Source organism: Tursiops truncatus, chromosome 3, assembly GCF_011762595.2.
Source record: "Tursiops truncatus isolate mTurTru1 chromosome 3, mTurTru1.mat.Y, whole genome shotgun sequence".
Classification (NCBI taxonomy): domain Eukaryota; kingdom Metazoa; phylum Chordata; class Mammalia; order Artiodactyla; family Delphinidae; genus Tursiops; species Tursiops truncatus.
Genome location: NC_047036.1, coordinates 26,450,127 through 26,475,553, shown reverse-complemented (window position 1 = coordinate 26,475,553; position 25,427 = coordinate 26,450,127). Strand labels below are relative to the sequence as shown.

The following is a 25,427-nucleotide window of genomic DNA, read 5'->3' as shown; positions in this document are numbered from 1 at the left end:
TGAGTATTCCAACAGCTACAAAGAATTTTTGTTTCCCCTTCCCCATAGCTGATGAAAATAAACATGGGAAATTCTCACCTCTTTTGTAAGCAAATGAGGTCTTTTTTCAGGGTGCCTTACTTGGCCCCATCCAGTATTCTGGTCCCCTGTCAGGAAGATCCTGGTCCCCTGCAGATCCCTACACCCAACCCCTGCTGGGGTTTAATCAAACGCTGGGGCTGCCAGGGCTTTGCTCTTCGGTCATCACCAAGGAGCCTGGATTGGTTGGATTTCTTCCTTCCTTTCTCCCTCCCTCCCTCCCTCCTTCCTTCCTTCCTTCCTTCCTTTCTTTCTTTCTTTCTCTCTCTCTCTTTCTTTCTTTCTTTCTCTCTCTCTTTCTTCCTTTCTTTCTTTCTTTCCTTCTTTCTTTCTTTCTTTCTTTCTTTCTTTCTTTCTTTCTTTCTTTCTTTCTTTCTTTCTTTCTTTCTTTCTCTCTTTCTCTTTCTCTCTTTCTCTCTCTCTTCCCTCTCTCTCTCTCTTCCCTCTCTCTTTCTTTCTCTCTCTCTTTCTCTCTTTCTGATGGAGGAGAGTGACTCTGTAGCTTAAGCCAAGTTTTAATCATTTCTGAATTCAGAAACAAACTTCTTGGTGGTGTAGCCTCCATATATGGGGCTATCCAGTGAGTTGTGCGTTCGATTGTTTTGCTACTTTCTTTTTTCCAGTCCCAAATAGCTTTTTTCATAAGTATTTTTAGATACATTTCCCAAAACAATTGAGTCCTCATTCTGGTTCTTTTAATTTTATTCCATTTTATTGAGAGGATATGAATATGTACAAGTTTCTGACTGATCCACCTTATTTGGTAAACATATCAGAATCTCTGACTTTTTAAAAAAATGTTTTTAAGTTTCAAAGGCTTTTCCCTATAATAATGGCCTAAACCTCAATCCATATATCCTATTGTATTTCCTCTTCTTGGGTTATATTGTAGATTCTGAAATTTACTTTTGTCTTTAGCTTAGTGTTATGTACATTCTCCATTCCCCTGGATTCCTGACGGCCTCTTCTAGGTGTGCAGCCCAGGTTTCCTAGACTAGACTGTGATCTTTTCCAGCTCGTGCCTCCCATGACCTGAGACTTTGAACGTACAAACTGACAAGTGTGGTGCAGGTCGCCATGCTTGCAGAGCCTCTCCTGGATGTCGTTTTAGCCCCTGTGTGCCAACTTCTGGTCTCCATTGCCTGACCATGGACCCATATGGCTTGCCTGGTCTTGGGAGAGGCTCACCATTAAAATTGTTTTACACCAGGAGTTGAAAGCACAGGAAGCCTTGCTCACGTGTCTTCTACCTCGGATTCAGCTGAAGCACTTTTTCTGGGACTATTTTAAACCCTAATGAGGCCCTGACTTCACTGTTTTCTTCAAGCCCGGTGGTCTCTATAGAGGCTGACCTGGTGACAGAGCCACCTTCTTGTATTTCCATTGTAATTAACCCCTTGGAAGAGAGAAAAAAAACAAGGTTAAATATAATATGTGTCCCCTGATAATCTCAGTGTCTGGAATTCTTCTTTGTTTTCATATTCAAAGTTAGAATAAATGAATTTTGAGCCAAATGGTAAATTTAAAGACATTGAAGGAAGTATCCAGAGGGAGATTCTAAGGAGAAGATGGTTACCTGTTGGATGAGAAGAAAATTCCTTTTTCCTTCTTGTCACAAAGTATTTACACTTAGTCTTCTTTTTTTTTTTTTAATTTTACACTTAGTTTTTCATTTCCCCTGTATCCGTCTTTTTTTCCTGCCCTTACGCAGGCATCCAGCCCTCATGAGCCTCTCCACTTCCTGCCTATCCCTAAATCCTCATCTTTTTGACTATAGTGAGAAGTACTCTCTATCACCAGGAAATACAGCTCTCATGCTGCTGGGCGTCTGCAGATAGAGCAGGAAAGGTGACACACTGAGAGGAAATACTCTCAACTAAGAAAGAGAGGAAACAGGTTTTTTTCCCATAAACCTCTGACCTCCCTTTTCCTCCCATCCTTGTCCGTGGAGCCAGAATGAGTGCAGTCGTGCTGCACCCTCTGTGCCTGAGGAAGCTGCCTTAGGGCCCCGGGCCAGGGAGGCACCCGCCCTCTTTCCGCAGTTCCGGGGTGAGGAATGGCCCACCCTCACAGGAAGGGGGGCTCCAGAGCTACGTGCCAGAGCTCACTGGCCAGCCCTTCTGGCTTTGCTCACTTGGGTACCGCTTCTCCAGAACTTCTGCTTGGGTCCAGGTGATGAAAGCACTAAGATCTGAGTTTGTAAGTGTAGCCGAGATCATTTCTACCTGTTTGGACACGTCCATTATTCACAGTGAGAAGATAGAGAAGTGCCCCATGTAGAAGTGTACCTGAGTCATTGTGATTTCACTTCTCCGCAGTCCCCACTCTGCTTCATCCTCTCCCCTAGGTTTTGCAGCTCCCGTGTGCTGTGTTGTAGTGTGTGTTTGTCTTACAGGAATAGAGCCGGGAAGCTTGTACTGTTTGCGTTCTGCATGTTGCCTGAGGACTCTAAGGAGGACTTGTTTTGGTTTTGATCAGGTGAACAGCTGCTCTGTGAAGCCAGCACAGTACTGAAGTGTGTCCAGGAAGACTCCTGTCAGCGTGGAATCTATGGGAGGCTTGTCTGCACAGACTTCAAGATTGCTTTCTTGGGCGATGACGAATCTGCATTGGATAATGATGTATGTGTGAGCTGCACTTGGTTGAGTTTGTGGGAGCACTGCATTGGTGGCCCCATTGTCTTTTCTCCCAGCTTCTCAATAACTCACCCCTAACGCATGTAAACACAAAGGCCAGAGTCTTTCTCACCACTAGTCTGCTCTCTCTCCTTTGGGATCTCCTTTCGGCGGAGGACCACCCTGCAGTTTCCCACCAGTGCCTCACGTCACGCTGGCTTGAGTTTGACCTCGTAGGTTGACGCCGTCAGCTTTTAATTTTCTTCTGTATTTCAGCACAGTACCTCTCACTCATGGGAATCACATCTCCCCAAATATACTAGTTCCCCATGTTTTCTCTATACTGGACTCTTCCTCAAATTTAGGAACTGAATTCAGTTGTGACACTGGTGCTGAATGCAGCACTGAGTTTGGGTTTACTTCGTGTTTGCTCTGTGCTTGTAAGACTTGTCCTCCTTAGGAAGAGTGAGCAGTGGAGTGAGGAGGGAACACCCGCACCCCTCAGGGTGCGCTGGTGGTAATGGGAACCGGCTGGCCCGGCCACGCCAGCACCCTGCCACCTGACAACGTGGGCTTCTGTGCAGCTGTTGCTGTAGCAGCCTGGTTCCTAGTCCTGTACAGAGGCAGCATTTACAGAGCTTGAATCTCATGGGGTTTTCTTCCTGCCTTCTCGTAGCTCTGTCACTCACCTGTCTACATTTGTGTGGAGAAATCTGAACCTATGCACCACCTGCCAGCATCTCTCAGGGTGTTGTGCATGCGGCCTGGTGGGTTGGCCTGGGAGCAGCCGGCAATGGCATGTCCTGCCTGGGTTTGAAGACAAGTGTTGCGCAGCATTTCTCACACACTTCACTCCATCGTCCCTTTCCTAGGGATGTGACTACATTTCCCTGTTTGTTTGTGTAGGATGTATACCTTTTCATTTATTTTTTCTAGCTTTACTGAGATATAATTGACATTTAACGTTGTATTAGTTTAAGATGTACAACGTGATGAATTTGGTGTATGTAAATATTGTGAAATGATCATCACAATATGTTTAGTTAACATCCATCACATCACATAGTTAAACAATTTTTTTCTTGTGATGAGAACTTTTAAGATCTACCCTCTTAGCAACTTTCAAATGTACAATGCAGTATTATTAACTCTAGTCACCATGCTGTACATTACATCTCCAGGACTTGTTTTATAATTGAATTTGTACCTTTTGACCACCTTCATCCATTTCCCCCACCCACTCCCCATTTTTCTTTATATGCACGTGGGGGATGGTGATTTGCTTTACCTGTAAATGTCACAGTGCATAGCAAGGAATCACAGTTGTTTCCTTTTGAATTTTTTAGGAAACGCAGTTTAAGAATAAGGTTATAGGAGAAAATGACATTACCCTCCACTGTGTTGATCAGATTTATGGAGGTGAGTATGTTTTCCCCTGGGGTGTTGCCAGCCTTTGAAAGTATAGCTGTTAATGATGAGTTTTTTTTTTTTTTTTTGGTCCTTTATAGTTTACTGAAATTTCTTCATATTTATCTTATTTAAATCAGTTTTATGGATGATAAAATTGAGATGCGAAGTGGCTTATTTGGGGTCGCTTAGCTGGAGGAGCTTGGACTTGAACATGGAACCTGTTCTTTCTAATACTCCACGGTGCTATTACATGATAGATATTGATCATATGTCAGTGTTAGCTGTGCAGATCTCACTTTAAAGGCTCACCTGATAAAGGTCTGTCATACCACACTTGGTGTCTTTTCTTCTGACTAAACAAAGCCTCGGGTGTCTTTTCTTCTGACTAAACAAAGCCTCTCTGGGCTCCACTTCTCTGTTTTTGTAGTCAGGGCTTTGTCAGAAATCATTCAGTAGCCGTTTATGGTGTTCCCAGCACCAACAGGTGCTGCGTGGTGCAAACTCTGGGAAAGGGAGGAGGGTGTCAGGAGGGGCCCTAGCTATAAACCTGGGAGTTGACTGTCCCAAAAGCAGATCCCTAGTGATCTCCCATCTTTCGTAATCTCAGCTTTCAGAGCTGGGTTTTCTGCAGGAGTCAGTTCTGCCAACAGTGGCCAGTCCATTTGGGTCTGTGCTTCCTGGGGAGGAGTGAGGAACCCTGGCTGTTCCAGAGAACAGGGCCCCTGCTGGATGGGACTGGGCCCTGCTGACAGTTACTTAGAAGCTGGTGCCTTTCCTCTCACTTTTGAGAGGCGCCCTTGGAAGTTAATAGTCTACCTTGCTTCTTTAGCATTTAATTGTTGTCTTATAACATGATTTCCCTTCTTGATTTCATTGTTGATGTGTAGTGTTTGATGAGAAAAAGAAGACTCTCTTTGGACAGCTGAAGAAATACCCTGAGAAACTCATCATCCACTGCAAAGACCTCCGGGTATTCCACTTTTGTCTGAGGTACACAAAAGAAGAGGAAGTCAAAAGGGTAACTAGTCGCATGTGTTTTTAGGTTTTATTTCCCATCAGGTTTTCCCCACTTCAGTTCTTGCTTCCATTGCACGAAGGTTGAGGGGAGCCTTTCATTCTGTAAAGTTGACATTGGTTATAATCGCATGTGATTTGATTAGAATTGAGAGAGAATTTGGTAGAGCAGGACTATATTATCTTGGCACATGGCTGCATTTAATCCTTCAGTTCATAATGTGTTCATTCCCAGAGCCTGCAGAGGGTGGGAGGTGGTAAACCAGGATCAGAAGGCCGTCAGGGGAAGGGGAGGATGGAGCAGCTAGAAGCAACCCCCTTTCCCCACCTCTGACAGCCTTTCCAGAAGGCAGCAGCAGTGACCCCCAGCTCCCGGCATGAAGGAGTTGACATCTGGGAGGTCGTGGTTACGTGTGGAAGGAGGGGGAGGTACACGGTCATGGGCAAAGTGAGTCACCAAATGAGCCTGTGCTTTTGGTCTCTTACTTAATCAGGTTGCTGCAGCAAATTGAGACGTGTAACTGGGCAAACTGGTCACAATGGTTATTGTAGCTTCCAAGATTTCTCTTAAGATATTGAGGGTCTCAGACTTGCCACTGTCATGGTAGATACATCGGGGGAAATCTAGGGAGAGACCAGTTTATCTGTTGTCTTTGGCTGCAGTGAGTTAAGCCTTCTTTTCAGGTTTACTCTTAGTTTTCTTTCAGGTAGTGCGGTAGATCAGTTAGAATAATAAACATGACTCCAGTATCTGTTCTGAGCAGGAAAAAGAGTGGTGTAGACTTGGAAAATTCCCTGAGAAGCCAGAAACTTTATTTTGAATGATGATTTTAGTCATCTATCCGAACATACTTTTGTTTGGAACTTCAAACAAAAAGCATGAGGGATTGATTGCCTTATCTTCTAGAAGAAGATCCTTAAGGCCACAACAAGTAGAACAGAATAGCTAAGCATCTTGGTTATTATCTGGTCAGCTATATATCTTTGACATGTCAGATTTTTGGAGTATCTGCAAATGGGACTTAAGTTTTTTTAGTGCTTTGTTTTTGAGAAATTAGACTGTGTTTTAAAAATTGCCCTAGAAACTCAAAGCTCTTAGAAACCTGACAAAATGGTTAGCGTTCTGTTTACTTGGCATTATTTCAAGAGATCACATCACAGATACAGACCTCAGTGAGAGTTAGTTAGCATGCTGCCCATCGGAGCCCATTAGCATTACGGAGACCTAGACAACTTGGGTCTTGTCTCTCAGTGTTTATCTGCCAAAAGCATGACTGTATCCATCGCTTGGTTCTTTTCCAGATTGTCAGTGGCATAATCCATCATACCCAGGCCCCTAAACTGCTGAAACGATTGTTTCTGTTTTCCTACGCGACTGCAGCACAAAACCACACAGGTAAGCTTCCATCCGCAGGTAGGCAGGCCCCTTCCAGTTCCTACCTGCAACTTCTGGGAGAAAACCCATCCATGGGTTTTGTTCCCCTCTTCTCTAGCAATGGGTCGCCTCTTGCTTGGGTGAGTCATTCAGATTTCTTTTAAAAAAAGGTTTCTATTTCTTTCCTGTGACGTTTGTTTCTTTAACTTATCTTTTAGGTTTGTTTGCTTTTTGTGAGGGATTATTTGTTTGTTGCTTATGAAAGAAAATCAATATATTATGATTGGGAATGTGAGGCTATAGAGAAGCAAAACTGAGACAAGTTTAAAATCACTCTGTCTGCCCCTGGATTCTGTTTTTCACTTTAATACACTTGGTTTCATTTCATGAGACCCTAAAAAATGTCTTGCATTCTAGAAAGTTTTTAAACAACCAGAACATGCCTTATAGCAAATGTTTGGGGGATGGGGAATGGAACAGTTGTACCTAAGAGAGCACATCAGAAAAGTAGTTTGGTTAGAAAACTTAAAATTCCAAATGTTTTCCATTCGATTCCCTGAAAAAGAGAGCAGTCTTTTAAGTAAGAAACTGTGGTCATCTGAATTAGCTATTAATAATGCCTAGCTTTGTACAGTGTTTCCACAGATGTCTGTCTTCTTCCTTCTCTGGATCTCTCCTCCTCCATCTGTCCACTTGCTCTGTCCATTCCTCTTTTTTTTTAATTCCAAATTATTAACAGTATTTTTATTTTTTTCTTCCCGTTTTATTGAGATATAATTGACACATTACTGTATAAGTGTAAGGTGTACAGCATAATCATTCGATTTACATACATCTTGAAATGATGGCCACAGGAAGTTTAGTGAACATCCATCATCTCATATAAATATAATATTAAAGAAATAGAAAAAATTTTTTTCCTTGTGATGAGAACTCTTAGGATTTACTCTAACAGCTTTTGTGTATAACGTACAACAGTGTTAATTATATTTATCATGTTGTGCATTACCTTCCTATCTGCCCATTACTCTTAACGTGAAGTTGATGTTTACTGATCCTGAGTGCCATGTGCCTTTCACCGGGGAGGTGGCGTGTTCGTTTAACTGCATATATCATGCTTTCTGGAATGCAGAGTTGCTTTGTCACTAACTGCTCATTTGGTAAATGTTTATCGAACGCTTGCTGTGGGTCACGCACCCTGGGGATATGAACAGGACTAAATCCCTGCCCTCTAAGAGCTTCAAGTCAAACAGAGTGATGTGTCCTGTGGTGGGAGGGAACGACCACGCTGGGGGAGGGAGGGCTGTCAGAGGACGAAGGCTGGTCCTGAACTGCTGGTGAAGGATGTGGAGTGGCCGGTAGGCACACAGGAGTATTTGAGGCAGCAGGACTGGCGTGTGCAGAGATGTAGATATCTGAGAGAGTAGCTTGCATTTGGGGGACTATGGTGGTCTAGTAGAAAAGGTGTGAATTTCCAGGTCTGTCCCACCTGAGTTCAAATTCTCGTCCAGCTGCCTAGTAGCTGTGTGATCCTGGGGATGGCACTTAACTCTTGGGCCTCTGTTTTCTCATTTCAAAAAATAGTGTTGTTAATGCTTCCCTTGAAGTGTTGTGAAAATTACAAATTGTTAAATGCATGGCACACAGGGCGCAGTCATTAAATGAGGGTTAATTGAGAGTGGAACTGCTTACTCAGGACAGATTATGCTCAGAGAGCTCCACTGATGTAAAGTATACTTAGCACTACTATCAGGCCAACACAAAATTTGTTCCTTAATTCAGTAAGTTCATCTTTGTGAATGGTCTTTTCACTGTAGCCATATGTATAAGTGCTGATTAGCTGGGTGCTGGCTGACAACAGCTTGTTGCAATACGAGATATACAAAATATGACTTCTTTGTTGATTGCTGTAATTTACATAAACATTTATTGGGTCTACATTTGAAAATCATACTGTATTTTTAGGAATTCTGCCACTTCCTTATATCCTGATTCTTGGTCTGGACCCAGCACAGGACGGTGTCTCGGCTTCCCAGCATGTGCTGATCTGTGTGCCGAAACCCTTACCTTGACTGACCCTGGCAGTAAGATCCCACATGCTGCGGGGCAACTAAGCCCGCGCGCCACAACTACTGAGCTCATTACCTTGTGGTGGCTTTTTGTGCCAGAAAGCCCAGGATATATAGCATCTTCTATTCTATCTGAATTCTAGCCTTCTTTTCTCCTTCCACCCTCCATTTTTTTTGATGAGTAAAGGTTATAACTGATAGATGCGAGTTGATCAATTTGCTTTTTGATTGAGTAGGGGTTTCTAGAAGTGGGTGCTTTGCAGTCTGAACATCTTTCATTTTACTGAGGCTTAATAATTCACAAATGTACTTTGGCTAAAAGGTCCTAGGAGTATTGTTACTACTTATGTCCATGGGGGAATTTATTAATATTTGCATTTATTACTTTATGGAAATTTCCTTTACTGCTGCCTGGGTTTGAATTCCATTTCTGCCATCGCCTAGCTCTGTGACCTTGGGCAAATTAATTGACCTTTCTGTGCCATATCTGTAAAATGGAGGAAATAATATTACCTACCCTGTAGAGTTGTGAGGATTGAGTTATTATATGTAATATGCTCAGGATAGTGCCTGGTGTACTAAGTGCTATGTAAGCTTAACTGTTGTTGTTGTTGTTTTGTGGTACGCGGGCCTCTCACTGTTGTGGCCTCTCCGGTTGCGGAGCACAGGCTCCAGACACACAGGCTCAGTGGCCATGGCTCACGGGCCCAGCCGCTCCGCGGCACGTGGGATCTTCCCGGACTGGGGCACGAACCCGCGTCTTCTGCATCGGCAGGCGGGCTCTCAACCACTGCGCCACCAGGGAAGCCCCTTAACTGTTGTTTTTTAATCATTATTTGTCTTATCATCCTTTGTACTATGATCTGTTTGTATTAAAAGGATTAGGTGGGAGTTTTATTAAACACTTTGTTTTTCCAGGAAGGCTTGATTTTTTTTTTTGATATTTTTGTTTATTTTAAAAATTTGTTTATTTTTTTGGCTGTGTCAGGTCTTCATTGCAGCACACGGGCTTCTCTCTAGTTGTGGCACGCAGGTTTTCTCTCTCTAGTTGTGGCACGCAGGCTCCAGAGCGTGTGGGCTCTGTAGTTTGTGGCACGTGGCCTCTCTCGTTGAGGCGTGCGAGCTCAGTAGTTGTGGCGCGCGGGCTTAGTTGCCCCGTGGCATGTGGGATCTCAGTTTCCCGACCAGGGATCAAACCCATGTCCCCTGCATTGGAAAGTGGATTCTTTACCACTGGACCACCAGAGAGGTCCCAAGGCTTGTTTTTTTAAGATGTGCACAGGCTTGAATGAACTGATTTGTGTAAATACCCAGGGGTTGGGCTTCCCTGGTGGCGCAGTGGTTGAGAGTCCGTCTGCCGATGCAGGGGACACGGGTTCGTGCCCCGGTCCGGGAGGATCCCACATGCTGCGGAGCAGCTGGGCCCATGAGCCATGGCCGCTGAGCCTGCGCGTCCGGAGCCTGTGCTCCGCAATGGGAGAGGCCACAACACTGAGAGGCCCGCGTACCACAAATAAAAAAAAAAATAACCAAGGGTGTTTGGCACCCGTCACCCCCATCAAGCTGTTCTGTGACTTGGGAGAGGACCAAGGACACACCTGCTGGGCTGCAAGAGTAGTGCTCCTGGGCACTTCCTCCTAGCAGGTAGCGGCAAGGTTAGGGACAGAAGTCCCCGTCACTGTGATGTGGCCCTTGGCTTGCAGGCCCTGACCTTCACCATAGCTGTCTGATTTGTTTCTAGCCCTCAGAAACCAGGTGTCACACTGAAAACGCCTCTTCTGGGCAGTGCGTCTTCACACTGAAGGAGGCTTCACACTCAGCAATCTGGCATGCTGTGCAAATGGGTTTGCCATCTTATGCACACATTGGTAGGGCTAAAAATATTTTATTATTTTAGCATTTGTGCCAAGCCTGTCTTTTAGTGCTGCACAGGATCTTTTTATGTTATATAAATTATCTCATGGTCAGATGACTGAAAATGGAGCTATAAATTACTTTTGCACGGAATGGAACAAGAACAGCTGCTTTCGCCCAGCACAAAAGACAGAGCCTCACTCATAATTTTGGATGAATGACAGAAAAAAGGAACCAGGTTAGGATGAAGCAGTGAGTTCATTCTGTGGGGATAAAAATGGGCTTAGTGGAGGAAGTTGGGGCCCGAGGAGCCACTTTCACACCATTAAAATACCAGGGCTTCCCGACAAGATTTTACTGTCTTTCTCAATTTGTTTTGTTAGCTACTGACCCCAAGAACCATGCCGTAATGTTTGACACACTTCAGGACTGGTGTTGGGAGCTGGAGCGGACCAAAGGCAACATGAAGTACAAAGCAGTGAGTGTCAATGAAGGCTATAAAGTCTGTGAAAGGTAAGCTCTCAGTGTTGTGCTTTGCTTCTTGAACAGCTTTGTTGAGATTCAATTCACATGCCATACAATTCGCCTGTTTGAAGTGTGCAGTGTTTTTTAGCACAGACACAGGGTTGTGCAACCATCACTGCGGTCAATTTTAGAATATCTTCGTCCTCCCCCAAATAACCCCTTACCCCTTAGTAGTCACTCCCCATTCCCCCGCTCCCCACTGCCCCAGCCCTAGACAGCCACTAACTACTTTCTGTCTCTATAGATTTGCCTGTTCTTGGCATTTCACATAAATGGAACCATATAATACGTGGTCTTTGTGCCTGGCTTTGTTCACTTAACATAATGTTGTCAAGGCTCATGCATGTTTAGCATGTATCAGGATTTCATTGTTTTATTACTGCTGAATAATATCCCATGATATGGGTATACCATATTTTATTTATCCATTCATCAGTTGATGGACACTGGCTTCTTTTCACGTTTTGGCTACTATGAATATGCTGCTACAAACATTAGTATACAAGGTTTCATATGGACATGTATTTTCAGTTCTCCTGGGTATATTCCTAGGGGTGGAATTGGTGGGTCATATAGTAACTCTGCGTTTAACCTTTTGAGGAACTGTCAGACTGTTTTCCATAGCCACTGAACCATTTTTACACTCCCATCAGCAACGTTATGAGGGTTCCACTTTCTCCACATTGATACTGTGCTTTTTTAAGAAACCCTTAAAGTATCCCTTAAAACATTCAGAAGTGAATTTGTCTTTTCCTTCCCATTATTATATCTGTAATCTAAATGTATAACTTTTAGAGGCATTTCTGAATTTATATCATATTTGCTTTCCTTTTATCAAGCGTTTTATTTATTCATTCAATAAACATTTTTTTAATATAAATTTATTTATTTTTGGCCGCATTGGGTCCTCGTTGCTACGCACGGGCCCCCTCTAGTTGCGGTGAGCGGGGGCCACTCTTTGTCACGGTGCGCGGGCTTCTCATTGCAGTGGCTTCTCTTGTTGTGGAGCACGGGCTCTAGGCGCGCGGGCTCAGTAGTTGTGGCTCACGGGCTCCAGAGCACAGGCTCAGCAGTTGTGGCGCACAGGCTTAGTTGCTCCGCGGCAGGTGGGATCTTCCTGGACCAGGGCTCGAATCCGTGTCCCCTGCTTTGGCAGGCAGATTCCTAACCACTGCGCCACCAGGGAAGTCCCTCAATAAACATTTCTGAGGGTCTCCTATGTGCCTGACAGTGTCCTGGCTACTGAAGATAGAGCCTAAAAATCCCTGCCCTCATGAAGCTTTCGTTCTAGAGGAGGAAAATGATGATAGAATAAGTGAGTAATTATAGTGTATTAAGAGGTAATAAGTGCTATGGAGAAAAATAGATCAGGCCAGGGACTGGGGCGTGCTGGAGATGTTGGCAGGAGGGTTGGTCAGGCAGAGGGAACAGCAGGTGCAAAGGCCCTGAGGTGGAATCTTGTTTGGCTTGTGTGAGGAACAGCGAGGAGCCCAGGGGTTGGAGAGGAGTGAGCAGGGGACAGAGCAGTAGGAGGTGTGATCAGGGAGGAGACGGCCGGCTGGGTGCTGATGGGCAGGGAGGGTTTCAGAATTTATAGTGCAGTGCGGAGGAGTTTGAGCAGAGGCGTGATGTGATCTCACCTACATTTTTAAAGGATGACTCTGTGTGATCCTTTTTTTGAAACTTGAATCTTACTGTTTTGGAACATAATCCTCAACACCCTGCTGACAGTTTCAGAAAATTAGTATTTTCCTAGAGCATTTTGTACTTACGGTTCCGAGGGGCCTGTTCAGTAGATCAGTTTTTTGGGGTTTTTTTGGGTTTTTTTTGTTTTTTTTGCGGTACGCGGCCCTCTCACTGTTGCGGCCTCTCCCGTTGCGGAGCACAGGCTCTGGACGCGCAGGCCCAGTGGCCATGGCTCACGGGCCCAGCCGCTCCGCAGCATGTGGGATCCTCCCGGACCGGGGCACGAACCCATGTCCCCTGCATCGGCAGGCGGACTCTCAACCACTGCGCCACCAGGGAAGCCCCAGTAGATCAGTTTTGATTTTGATCAGTCTCAGGCACTTATAAGGTTAGCCCTCTCGTTACAGCACAAACTAGGGTGACAGTGGGGAGGAGCCTGCAGGGCAGGTGTCGGATCACACCCCCCATAACCACGCTGCCCCTCCTCCCCTCTTTATAGTCACAAAGCTTGGAAAGGGAGAACAAGCGCTCAGTCAGGAGGAGGTCAGAAAGCCCTGCTCCTAGGAGGTGATATTTTGTAATGTGATGTTGACACTGATAGAAGGCATGCCCATTCCCAGGATCCTGCCACATACTGATTAAATTCATTGGTATTTGCATAGGTGTCAGCACATCAGAAATATACCAGGTAGAGAAGGTGGGTGGAGTGGGGTGTCAGGGGGTTCTAATTAGTGGTCAGGGGGGAGAATGGAGCCTCAGCGAGATTTTGCTGCTCAGAGCACTCGGTGCAGACTCAGTCCCCCTGGACTGCCCCAGCCATGCACTCGCCCCTGCGCTTCTGCCCCACAGGGGTGATACAGGAAAAGCTGTGCTTTGTTTCTTACCTGGCACTGTGGTAGCTGCCTGCATGGTCTCCCCCACCCACTCTGGCCCGCGGCATCCATTCTTCCCCTGCTTCATTGGCTCCTTGCTGTTCATGGTAGAGAGGATAAAACTTCTAACAGGCCCTTCATGGCTTGCCTCATGCCTAACTCTCCAGCTTTGCGTGTACCCCTCCAGCCACCCTGAGTCCCTCCTGTGGGCCTTGCCTGTGCGGTCTGTCTAGGATGCTCCTTTTGCGTCCAGTTTTACTAATGAGTTACCTCCACTTCATCGGTCAGATCTCTGCCCAGGTGTCTCTTTTAGGGAGTCTTCCCAAGACTAGATGAGGTCTCCCGTGAGAGCTTTCATTGCACTGTGTGCCTTTCTCCTTAGCACCTCTTCCGATCGTGAGTTTATTCTTATCTGTATCACCATTTGGTTAATGTTTGTTTCTGCAGCCCATCAGTCCTGGGGAATCAAGGACACTGTTTTGGTTCATCTTTATATCCTCAGTACCAAGTATAGTGCCTGACTTATAAGACCCACTCAATAAATTGGGAACAGTGAATAAATTAATGAAAGCCCCAGTGGTAAGAGAAGACCTCGGCCAGTTTGGATAAGAATAAGAAACTGAGTGTCTACTTTGCCTTCTCCTGAAAAGGCTTTCTTCATGCCACCTCCCTGTGAAGGTATAAGAAGGTCCTCAGCCCTGTCGGGACTGTGTAACACAGGGGAACCTAGGAATTGATGCAGCCACAGGAAGACACTGCTGCTCTGGTGGTGTCGCTCTGGGGGTTCCCTCACCCTAACTGAGGTGGCGCCTAAGAGGATCATACAACCTTCCTTGAATAAGGTCAGCTTATATGTGGAGAGGCTGTTTACTTTGTATTCAAAACTCCTCCTGGTGACTAAAATGAGTGCTGTCCCAGGTGGGAGGGTCAGTTGCTTGTAGACATCGGGAGTCTCCCAGCAGAGCCTCCGTAGAAACACCTTGAGTTCACTGGGACAGGAGGGGACATCACAAACCTCCCCACTGGTGCAGAGCTGTCCCTCTCTTTGCAGCCTCCTTTCTTCAGTGACTGCATGGTACACACGCTAGTACACGGGGTTCTGACATTTTTTTCCTCGTTGGTGAAAGACTGTTCATAAGGCACAATTAACTTGTGAAATGTTCAACCACACTAGTAGAGGAAGTCATGGAAATTTTTTAAAGCAGTGTGGCCCCATCCCAACTTTGTCGAATGAGCCTCTGGGGAAGGAGCTGAGAATCTGGTTTACACAAAGCCCACGGGTGACTCTCCTGTGAGGGCTGGGAAACACTTGTCTGTTTGTAAGTTGCCATCTAAGGCGCTGCTTCTCATGGTTGACTGTGCAGCCCAGTCCCCTGGGGAGCTTGTGAAAGTGCAGATTCTGATCCTGTAGGCTGGGGCTGCTCTCTTTCTAAGTGTCCCGGTAATGCTGCTGTACACTTTGACTAGCAGGACCATCTAGAACAACAGCTGTCATCCTGATTACACACCTGGAGAGCTTTGACACCTCTGATATTTCATAGTTCTGTGGTGGAGCCTGGACACTGGGAATTTTTAAATCTTCCTGTGTGATTTTAACAGGCAGCCTGAGTTTGAGAGTCATTGATCTGTGAAGAGGTTTTTGCTTCAGTGACAGCACCTGAAGAAGGGATAGTAAGCCCACCCACTCAAGCGGACGTGAAAGAAAATATTCCAAGCACTTCAGAACCTCTAAAGCCAAATAATTCTTCTACGTTTTAATGGTCTGAGGTATCTTAGCCTTGACCAGTTGTTCCCAAACCTGGTTTTACATCACAATATTATGGGAGCTTTGTTCCTTTTAATTACCTTTAAGATTTTTTTTTTTAAGTGGAAAATTTCAAGCAGTATAAAAGAAAAGAGAATTTGATGAATTCCTTTAACCCGTCACCCAGCTTCAACAGTTACTAACTCATGGCTAGTCTCTGTGCCTCTACCTACTCCAACCCTCCCCCTCCCCCATCCTGCCCAACTATTTTGAAATAAATCCTAGAGCTCATCACATTTCATTCGTAAATATTTAAGTTTTACATCTCTAAGGATGAAGGACTCTTTTTATAAACATAAAAGCATTATCACACCTTTCACATTTAACATTTGATTCCTTAATATCATTCAGTACCCAGTCAAGTGTTGAGATTTTTCCCATTGTTTTATAAATTCTCAAAACAATTTATTTTTCATCATTTTATCTGTTTTATCATTAATCAAGATTCAGTGACGGACTTCCCTGATGGCTCAGTGGTTAAGAATCCACCTGCCAATGCAGGGGACACGAGTTCAATCCTGGTCTGGAAAGGTCCCACATGTCGTGGAGCAACTAAGCCCGTGTGCCACAACTGCTGAGCCTGTGCTCTAGAGCCCGCGAGCCACAACTACTGAGCCCATGCGCTATAACTACTGAAGCCCGCGTGCTCTAGGGCCCATGTGCCGCAGCTACTGAAGCCTGCGTGCCTAGAGCCTGTGCTCCACAAGAAGAGAAGCCACCACAATAAGAAGCCTGCCCACTGCAACGAAGAGTACCCCTTGCTCGCCACAAGTAGAGAAAGCCCACGTGCAGCAACGAAGACCGAGCGCAGCCAAAAAAAAAAAAAGATTCGATGAGATTGATATCTTGAAAACTGATAGGTTTCTTAAACTTCTTAATCCATAGAGGCTCACACTATTAGCTTTTTCTTGCAGTTTATTTGAAGAAACCAGGCCACTTGACTGATAGTTAGTTTCCTACGGTCTGGATTTTGATGAGTACATTGCCATGGTGATTTTATTCATGAGGAAACAGACCCAGAGAGGTGGGGCAACTTACCTAGGGTTACACAGAATCAGAGGCAGAGCTAGGATTTAGATTCCTGATTGATTTCGACAGAGACGGTTCATCTGCACTGGTTCTTCTTAAGAGGGAAACGTGGTCCATGTCATGACACTCTGCTTAACTTCCTGTGTTCATTGACGTTGAGCTTTCATATTTAATGAATTAACTCCAGCACTAAAACCGATGACATCTCTTTCTTCTAGGTTGCCAGCATACTTTGTTGTCCCCACCCCTCTTCCTGAGGAGGACGTGCCACGCTTCCATGGTCATGGCATACCAGTAAGTGCATCTGGAAACCCTAAATGCATGGCTTGCTCATTGGCCCATCCTGGCAGATTATCCTACTTAAAGCCCTTGGCTTTGGTATTAAAGAGTTTGTCCTCAGTCCAAGAGCAATCTAAAAATATCTTAGGGACTCCCTAGAGGAGCCTCTTTGATAATGAGGTTCCTGGGGTCAGAGTTCTAAAGTTTTCACAGATGCACTGGAGTTCTTAGCAGAGACATCTTTAAAGAGCTTTTGGGGGATTACAGGCCAGTCTGGTGTTGAAAGCCAGCCTAATTTAACACCTAAATTGTTTTGAGGCTGAGCCGACCCGTAAGGGTAGTAGAGTTTAAGGTTCCTCTTGGCCCACACCAATTAATCTTGAATGGGCATGGCCGAGTTTCCTCCCAGAGACAACATGCAGAGCTTGCTTAGTTTTCACAGAATAGACTGGGATGGGAGCCATATTTAGTGTGTCACTGATCAGAGAAAGCAAGACCCTGGCAGTTATTCCAGTTTCTGATTGGCAGTTGGGAGTTGCCAAGCCTGCAGGGAATTGAGTACAGAATGAGAATTACAGACAAATGCTGTGCTATGCACATGGCTGGTTCACCAAAAAGGTCACTCCTGTAATGGGAGGTGACATGTCTAAGCAGGGGTCACATGCCCAGAAGTGTATGCAGGCCAGGTGGGTAATGAGTGTGGTCCTTGCGATGAAGCAGAGACCCTCTGCCTGGATGAAGGGCTGGCTGCTCTTCTCTGCCGGCCCGTTTGTGCCATGTGGGAATACGGGCCTGGTCTTGCCAGATGTCCAGACTTCGCAGGAGAAATCAGAGACGTGGATTTTTATGTGAGTTTTCCCGATCTCTAAATGTGTGCAGCTGTTCACAACTGATTCACATGTTTAAAAAGCATGTCTTTGGGCCAGAGTTGGTTCACGTGCCACCAGTGTGCCACCTTTGATTTAGAGCAGTGGTTCTCAAACTTTCTGGTCTCAGGACTCTTTACACTCTTAAAAAGCATTGAGGGTCTCAAAGAGTTTTTGTTTATGTGGTTGTATCTGTTGATATTTGCCATATTAGAAATTAAAACTGAAAAACTGCTTAATGTTTATTTTAGTAAAAAACTCATTACATGTTAACATAAAAATTTCTGTGAAAAATAACTATATTGTCCAAACCAAAAAAATAGAATAGTACTGTTTTACATTTTTGAAAATAGAAGACAGCTACATTCTCACACCTTCTTACTTCCTTCAGTCTGTTGTGGTATATTAGGGTGTGGTTGAAGTACATGAAGAAAATCCAGCCTCACACGGATGTGTATTTGGGAAAGGGAGGAGTATTTAATAGCCTTTTCAGAGAATATGAAAATATTATTCTTTGACAGTATACCGAAAAATTGCTAAGTGGTGGTTTCATAAAGATTAATTGCAATAAGGAATCTGAAAACATAGTCAATGAACTTTTCATTCACTGCTAAATTAAAATCCATTGGTCTAAAAAAAAAAAAAAAAAAAATCCATTGGTCTGTCTTGTACTTTGAATGGGTCTTAAAACATGCATTATTTAAAAACATAATACATTGGTCGTTTAGAAAGTATTAGCTCACTAGGTTATACAGGTCATACAAATTTTTTTAAAAAAATAAATTTATTTATTTTTATTTTTGGCTGCGTTGGGTCTTCGTTGCTGCGCACGGGCTTTCTCTAGTTGCGGTGAGCGGGGGCTACTCTTTGTTAGAGTGCGCAGGCTTCTCATTGCAGTGGCTTCTCTTGTTGCTGAGCACGGGCTCTAGGCGCGCGGGCTTCAGTAGTTGTGGTATGTGGGCTCAGTTGTTGTGGCTCACGGGCTCTAGAGCACAGGCTCAGTAGTTGTGGCACACGGGCTTAGTTGCTCCGCGGCATGTGGGATCTTCCCGGACCAGGGCTCGAACCCGTGTCCCCTGCATTGGCAGGCGGATTCTTAACCAGTGCGCCACCAGGGAAGTCCCAGGTCATCCAAATATTGACATGCTTTCTTAGATAAAAATCACGTTTGTTAATATCATCCCTGTCTCATCAGGAAAGTCTTTAAATATTGGGAATTTGTCCAGCTAAAAAGGCAGAGACTAGTTTTACAAAATTCTAATTTTTGCTTGAAAGTTCAACTTTTATCATTGGCAACAAATTGTCAGTTGTTTTCCTTAAGGGGATAGGCTCACTTCATTCTTCTTTTTTGGGTTTTTTTTCCCTAAAGAATGAATGTCTGCCAGATACCAAAGTCTGAACACCCGTAGTTTGTCTGTCATTCACTCTTTCAGTTACAAGAATACAGCAGGTAGCTCAGCTCTCGAGTCAGTCTCATAGGTGCTTTTCCCTGAGACAAACACTTCCATGCTTTGTTTCCACTCCATCACACAGAATATAAAAAATATTAGTATTAAATATTAAATGTAGTGATCAAGATTAATATAATTCATAATGTTTAGTTCTTCATTATGGACATTCTGAAGTGAAACAATTATTTTTCTTCAAGTTTGTGGCAGTGAAGAATACAGTGGCGACCAGTGCTGTTGGTAGCAATACCTTGGTTGGTACCAAGGCACCAGCAGTTGTAACACTATCAGTGCCAATGTCAACACAGTGAAAAAGACAAATTATATCTTAGTAATATTCTCAGACCACCTGTAAGGGAGGGTCTTGGGATCTGTAGACAACATTTTGAGAATGTTTTAGAAGAATAAACATGAGGGTCTTCATCCGTCAACCTTTCATAGATGACTCTAGGAGAAGGGGTATGCTCTGTGGGAAGAAACCAAGATGAATTGTCTACACACTTGGGAATAGGCTGCTTCTCCATCCAGCATTATATGAAATTTCACTACTCTCTGTTCTAGCCAGGCCTTGGGGCTGAGAAGTAGAAACTGTCCTGAGAAGACCTGTCCTGAGGAGTCCGCAACAGAACTTTGATAGAAACTGTAGGAAGGCATTCTCATTTTATTAGATCAGCCACAATGATGTGTCCTGAAAGTCGTAGTGGAGCTTGTGATGCATGGACAGTGGAAAAATATTACACAAAATGGAGTTTACACATTCACTCAGGGAGCACAGCTCTCAATACACATCACGTAAAATTTACCACTGGTGACAGTGAATATGTTCACAACGTTGTACAGCCGTTATCGCTAGTCTGAGAACATTTCCGTATCTCTGCTTTTTCACCCTGACTTTTCATCTAGTCTGGTCTTTCCTGCCTCCACTTAACTCCTGTTCGGGGAAGACCTGCATCATTTGTGATTTCAGTCATGCCCTTGCTGCCATTCTAGAGACTGTGGCCTCCTGGACCCTCTGCTGTACTCCAGTCCTGAGTATTTATGCTTTTGCTGCGGGGCTAGTGAACATTGCTACAGATTGTTCAGACCAAACAGCAGAGCGTTTTAATGGGATACGTGAAAACTGTTACCTTGCTTCACTTGGGCCCCTGTTCTGCTCAGCAGCCTGTCAGTGACTCCCTCTGGTTCCTGCGTCGTTCTTCCCTGGGGCCAGGGTAGCCATTTTTTCATTCTCTTTAAGTTGGCGATCCCACCCTCTCTTACTGTCATCGACCACCTTTCCCTTAGTCCCGAGGGGTCTTGGAGAGCGAGCGACAAGACCTCCCTCCTCCTCCTGTGGTCTCTCTGTGCTCCTTCATCTCCGACCCAGACCTCTGCCCGGGCTCTTGATCTCCTCTGCCCTGGATTTGTCTTCCGTCACTCTGCCCCTTCCGCGTGTATCTCCGGAGATTCTGCTCTCTTGAAGGCATTCTCAAGTCTCCCTCACCTGAAGAAGCCCTTCCTTAACAGTTGAGCGCGGGCTTGTTCTCCTTGCCTGCACTGCCTGTACTTCAGGACTGTACCGATTCTCTCTGCTTGCCTCTACCCCCTTTCCTCTTGCAGCAGGGCTTCTGCCTGCCCCCACTCTGCTGTTGACGCTCAGAGTCACTGAGCCTGGGTGGCCCCCGTTCTCCACACCGTCAGTCACTGTAGTTCTGGGTGAACCCCCCCCCCCCCGCCTTTTTTGCCTTTTAAATTCCTATCTTGGCTTTGGAAACACGATGCTGTCTTGGTCCTCTTACCTCCTTAGTGGTTCCTTTCCTTCTTTCTTACGCTGCTTTCTAGCCTCCAATTGTAGAGGCTCCCCTAAAGCTCTTTGGCTCTATTAAGAGAGACACCTTAAGATGTACCAAGTAATGTACAAGCTATTAGGTATAAAGTAAGCTGCAAGGGTATATTGAACACCATGGGTAATATAGCCAACGTTTTATAGTAACTATAAATGGAGTATAAGCTTTAAAAATTGTGACTCACTATATCGTACACCTGTAACTTATATGGTACATCAGCTATACTTCAATTTAAAAAAGACCAAAAAAAAAAGATCTACCAAATAATGAATAATGAAAAAAAATGATCTACCAAATAAACAGGATTATCACATTGATTCTTGTGTGTTGTCAAGTCATTCTTACTAAGAACCCTGTGGCTCTTTCTCAGACAGAAATTGTACATATTACAATAGGAGAAGACATATGTCTTTTGCTAAATTCCTGTGAGAAGTCTCTCTCGGACCAAGAATTTTGCTTGTTTTCTATTTACTGTTTCAAACAGCGAATGTAAGGGAATTGTCCCTTTGTGCCTCAGCTGGGAGGTGACAGTTGAGCCCCAAATAGGAAATGAGCTGTGGTTGAATGTCACCAAGAGCAGATTCTTTCTGCCCCAGGAGAGGAGATAAAAAGGCTTAAGAACACTTAACTTCCTAGAACGTGTCACGAGTCATGGATAAGAGTGTGTCCCCCCCATCTCAGAGTGAGCTGCACCCACCGGGGGGCAGGAGTGCCTGGGCGTGACGTTGGAAAAGGGGGTAAGAGGGAAGCAAGGGGCCCACTGATTTGTCTCACTGTTCCAACACTTCCGTCTTGTTAGGATCTTACAGAGTCGGTGCTCTTTGGGCAGCTCCTGAAGCAGTTCTGCGTCCCTGTGGCCTCGCTCCGGGGTGGGCTCACGTCTCTTCCACTGAAGCTGGCAGGCAGCTCCTGTGTCCAGAGCTGCAGTCCTGCCTTCTTCTCCTAAGTCATAATCCTCATCTTGGGAGTCTCCTCAGTATCTTCACACAGATGTCCTGTGGGCACTAGGCACCCAGCATACCCAATACTGATTCATCATCTTCCCCTGAAACCCCAAACCGGTTCCTCTTTCTGACTTTCTAAGCGTAGTGCAGAATATCGCCTGGGTTTGCTGATCTCTGATCTCCAGCCCAGGATGCTGCTGGCACGCCAGTGTGTGGTCTCTACGGTGCAGATGACTGGCAAGAGGGGACCTCTCTGGGCAGCTGAAATCCTCCTGGTCTGCCTTTGAGCCAGGGCCCGAAGGCTTGGTCAGCAGAGCAGTGCTGGGCTTTCGCCACCGTTGAACCCTTAACCAGACCTTTATACGGGGCACAAAATCCACAGCCGTGCTCCCCGGCCCCAACCAATCTTCCCCTCTTCTCCATTACAGGCTCTCCTGGCAGGTTACTTTGCCCCCTAGTCAGTTCTAATCTCCTTGTGTTCCTATACAGCAGAGCAAACAAATGAAACTCCCACTGTATCCAGAAAAATGCCTAAACACTTGAATCAGTCACTTACGGGCATTCATATGATTTCTTTCTCTGTTGCCGTCCCTTTGTTGTTCATTGAAATCCCCTTCTCCTGTGGTTTGCCACATTCTACTTCCTATTATATTTGCAAATTTATTTCCCCTTTTAGGATATAAGCACCTTGAAGGTAGACGAAGTACCTTAGCCCTCTTTCCATCCTCTCACAACCTAATTCAGTGCCTTGCATGTACAAGTCTCTTACCAATGTATGTTGAATAACCAACTTCCCATGCTTTCTTGTGTGGACTTTCTCTAACGGTGGGAGCTGCCCCCTTTTGGCCATCCAAGTGGAGCAGGGCCTTGAGAAGTCACTGCTGCACTGTCTGTGCACCTTGGGGAAGTTATTCGGTCTCTCCAAGCCTCAGTTTCTTGTCGTTAGTGGGGATAATACTTATACCTGTCTCAGAGTGTGACTGTGAGAATTAAATGACTTAATTCATGTAAAATCCTGAGATAATGAGCTGCACTCCAGTGATCGTTTCTATCCTAATAATCCTAATAATGATGATGATGATGTTGTTGTTTTTATCATCATCATCCAGGTTCCCAGCACTAAAGCCAAGTCAAAAGGTAATGTTAGGCTATAAGCGAGTCTGAGTGTGACCACCTAGACCTGAGTTTCTGTTGTTGTTGTCTTTAAGACTAAATCAGCCTTTTTCATTATGAGTATAACACATTTATTCCTAGGCATAACAAAGTTGAATATATTCAGCTAATTCATATTGAAGGTGTACATTTCCCTGTATGAATTCAAATGCTAAGCTTACCTGTCCTCTGTTAGGTGGTTTACGTTACATCTGGAAAACCTTTATTCCCCTTTGCAGATATGGTGTTGGTCCTGCCACAGCGGATGTGCCCTTTTGAAAATGTCAGCACTGCCCAAAGAACAGGATGATGGCGTTTTACAAATCCAAAAGAACTTCTTGGATGGGTCGGTACTGTTGTACATTTTGTTATCGTTTAGTTAGCTCAGTTTTTGTCTTCCGAGAAGCAGGGAACAGTTCTTGGTAGTTGGTCCATTTCAGTTTACCTGCTGATAAAGCACTTCATGCTGGGGATACAGTTTAGAGTGGTCGTCTTTAATTTGAAAGGAGTGAGTGTAACATAACCATGAAGCACCTCAGCTGCATTGTTTTTAGAGGTGCACGATGCAGCATTTGGGGGAAGTGGCATGATTTCTGTAATGTTGACAGCTGTCAAATCTAGGTCAAGGTATATGTCACTGTGTTATGCTTTTCTGCTTTTCTGCATGTTTGAAAATTTTCAAAATTAAAAGTTTAAAAAAAACTAAGCTGGATGAATTTAAAAACAGAAAAGGAGTAGACTTTGGAGTTAAATTGCCTTGGTTCAAATCCTGGCTCTTCCAGGTGATAAACTTCATAATCTTGGGCCGGGTGGCTCTGCCCCTTGTTCCTGCATCCCCACCTCTGCTGGCTGGGAGCGGCAGCAGGCAGTAGTTGCCTCTTTGGGGAGGATTCAGTGGGAGCTCTTCACACAGACCTGGGCACCCAGGAAGTGCTCAGGAAAAACGAACTCTTTCTAACTCATGCCTGCTCTTCTAATCTCTTGTTACTTTTTGTTACCTAGAATTTATAAGACCATCCACAGGCCACCCTATGAAATTGTTAAAACTGAAGATCTGTCAAGCAACTTCCTATCCCTGCAGGAAATCCAGACGGCCTACTCTAAATTTAAACAGCTGTTTCTGATAGGTGAGAAGAATGCCGAGCAAAAACTTTCTGTCAGATGGGGAAAGACATGCCGCGTGGATCAGGTGAAAGTCGGTGCCATTCCCCTGGGTTCCTCATGGCTGTACACAGAGGTTCCCGGCCGTGAGGGCTGGTGTCACGGAGCGGAGGGGCCAGTCACCACGGGGCCAGCTGCCCTCGGTACACTTGCTGCCGCCATTTTGCTCCAGGCTCTTGCCCCACTGCGCCTTCTCAGGGCAGTGAACACAGAGCCACCGTCCTCCTCTCTTCCTTCCCCAGTGGTGAGCGTTGAGCTTCTCCCTTAAAAGTTGTAGAACTGTGCAGTACCTGTATTCACCGGCTATTTTGTAAAGTGAATCATCTGTTTGTTTTCCTTAGTGGCTTATTAAATGGACTCCTCCCTCACCAAGTGGAAATATTTTATTTTTTTTCCAATTGAGCATATATATATATATTTTTTACAGTGTAAAAAACATTCAGTTAATCTGAAATGTGCAAAGTAGAAAATGAAATATGCCCATCCTAGCCACCACCACTTCCCTGCCCAGGCTGCCCAGTGTGAACAGTTCAGAACTTGAATCAGATTTAATCAAAGTCAGTCACCTGTTGATTCTCTTCACTCTTGAATGAGTGTTTACCCTCTGAGATTTGTCACACTTATAGGTAGCTTTTCCTAACTTTGACTTTTTAGCCTAGTGGTCTGATTTAGGATTTATTCATTCAGTCAGTCAACATTTGTTGAATTTCCATTATACACACTAACTATGCTAGGCATTGGAGATAAAGATGAATATGACACCAAGGGAAACAAGTGTGTACCTCTAATTAGAACACACTGTGCTGTGTGTTATAAAATAGGTTTATAAAAAGCAGGCACCTGGCGGAGAAGTAAGAAATTGCACTAGTTGATCCAGGACTGTGATTCTCCGCTTCTGTTTTCACCATCCAGTACTTTGCAGGGGTATCTGCCTTCTCAGTGATTTGAGTTTGCAACTCTGACATGCAGTAGACTTCTGTAAAATCCAGGGCTTCTGTATCAAGGTGGGTTGGGGGGATTGTGTCTGGCGTGCAAGGTAAACGTGTGTGTTTAGGATTCCAGCAGAAGCTAGCTCTTCCCTCAGGCCTCCTTGGCATTAGGACGTGGCCTGTTGCATCTTCCTCTTCTAAGAGCAGCAGCCTGGATGTCGACTCTGTCTGCCTAAAGCGTGTTACTCTCCTTGTTGAGTTACAGGGTGGACTGTGGCTTAGTATACAGATTGTAGGGCACTTTTTACTTGAGCAATGAAAGTCTATTTTTGACTACCACACCATTCCAGGGGTTTACAGTTCAAAAACAATTTCAGCTGAAGGTTTGAAATGCTGGATTCTCAGCCTAGTCTGGGGCAGCACCTCTGAACAGCACAGGTTTTACAGCAGAGGCACAGCAGCAAACAGTGCCTGACTTCTTTACTCTTTTT

General features: G+C 44.9%; 1 protein-coding gene across 2 annotated transcripts in view; it reads left to right on the top strand.

The window, feature by feature from the left end:
* The window catches only part of MTMR12 (myotubularin related protein 12), a 65,690-nt gene that overhangs the window by 26,674 nt on the left and 13,589 nt on the right, over window positions 1-25,427 (top strand). For both annotated transcript variants that reach the window (XM_019930189.3, XM_004319594.4), the window contains exons 3-10: window positions 2,557-2,699; window positions 4,040-4,112; window positions 4,991-5,121; window positions 6,420-6,513; window positions 10,799-10,928; window positions 16,550-16,625; window positions 23,086-23,192; window positions 23,849-23,973. In XM_019930189.3, coding sequence (XP_019785748.2) covers window positions 2,557-2,699; window positions 4,040-4,112; window positions 4,991-5,121; window positions 6,420-6,513; window positions 10,799-10,928; window positions 16,550-16,625; window positions 23,086-23,192; window positions 23,849-23,973 — 879 coding nt within the window. The remainder of the gene's footprint in view (window positions 1-2,556; window positions 2,700-4,039; window positions 4,113-4,990; window positions 5,122-6,419; window positions 6,514-10,798; window positions 10,929-16,549; window positions 16,626-23,085; window positions 23,193-23,848; window positions 23,974-25,427) is intronic.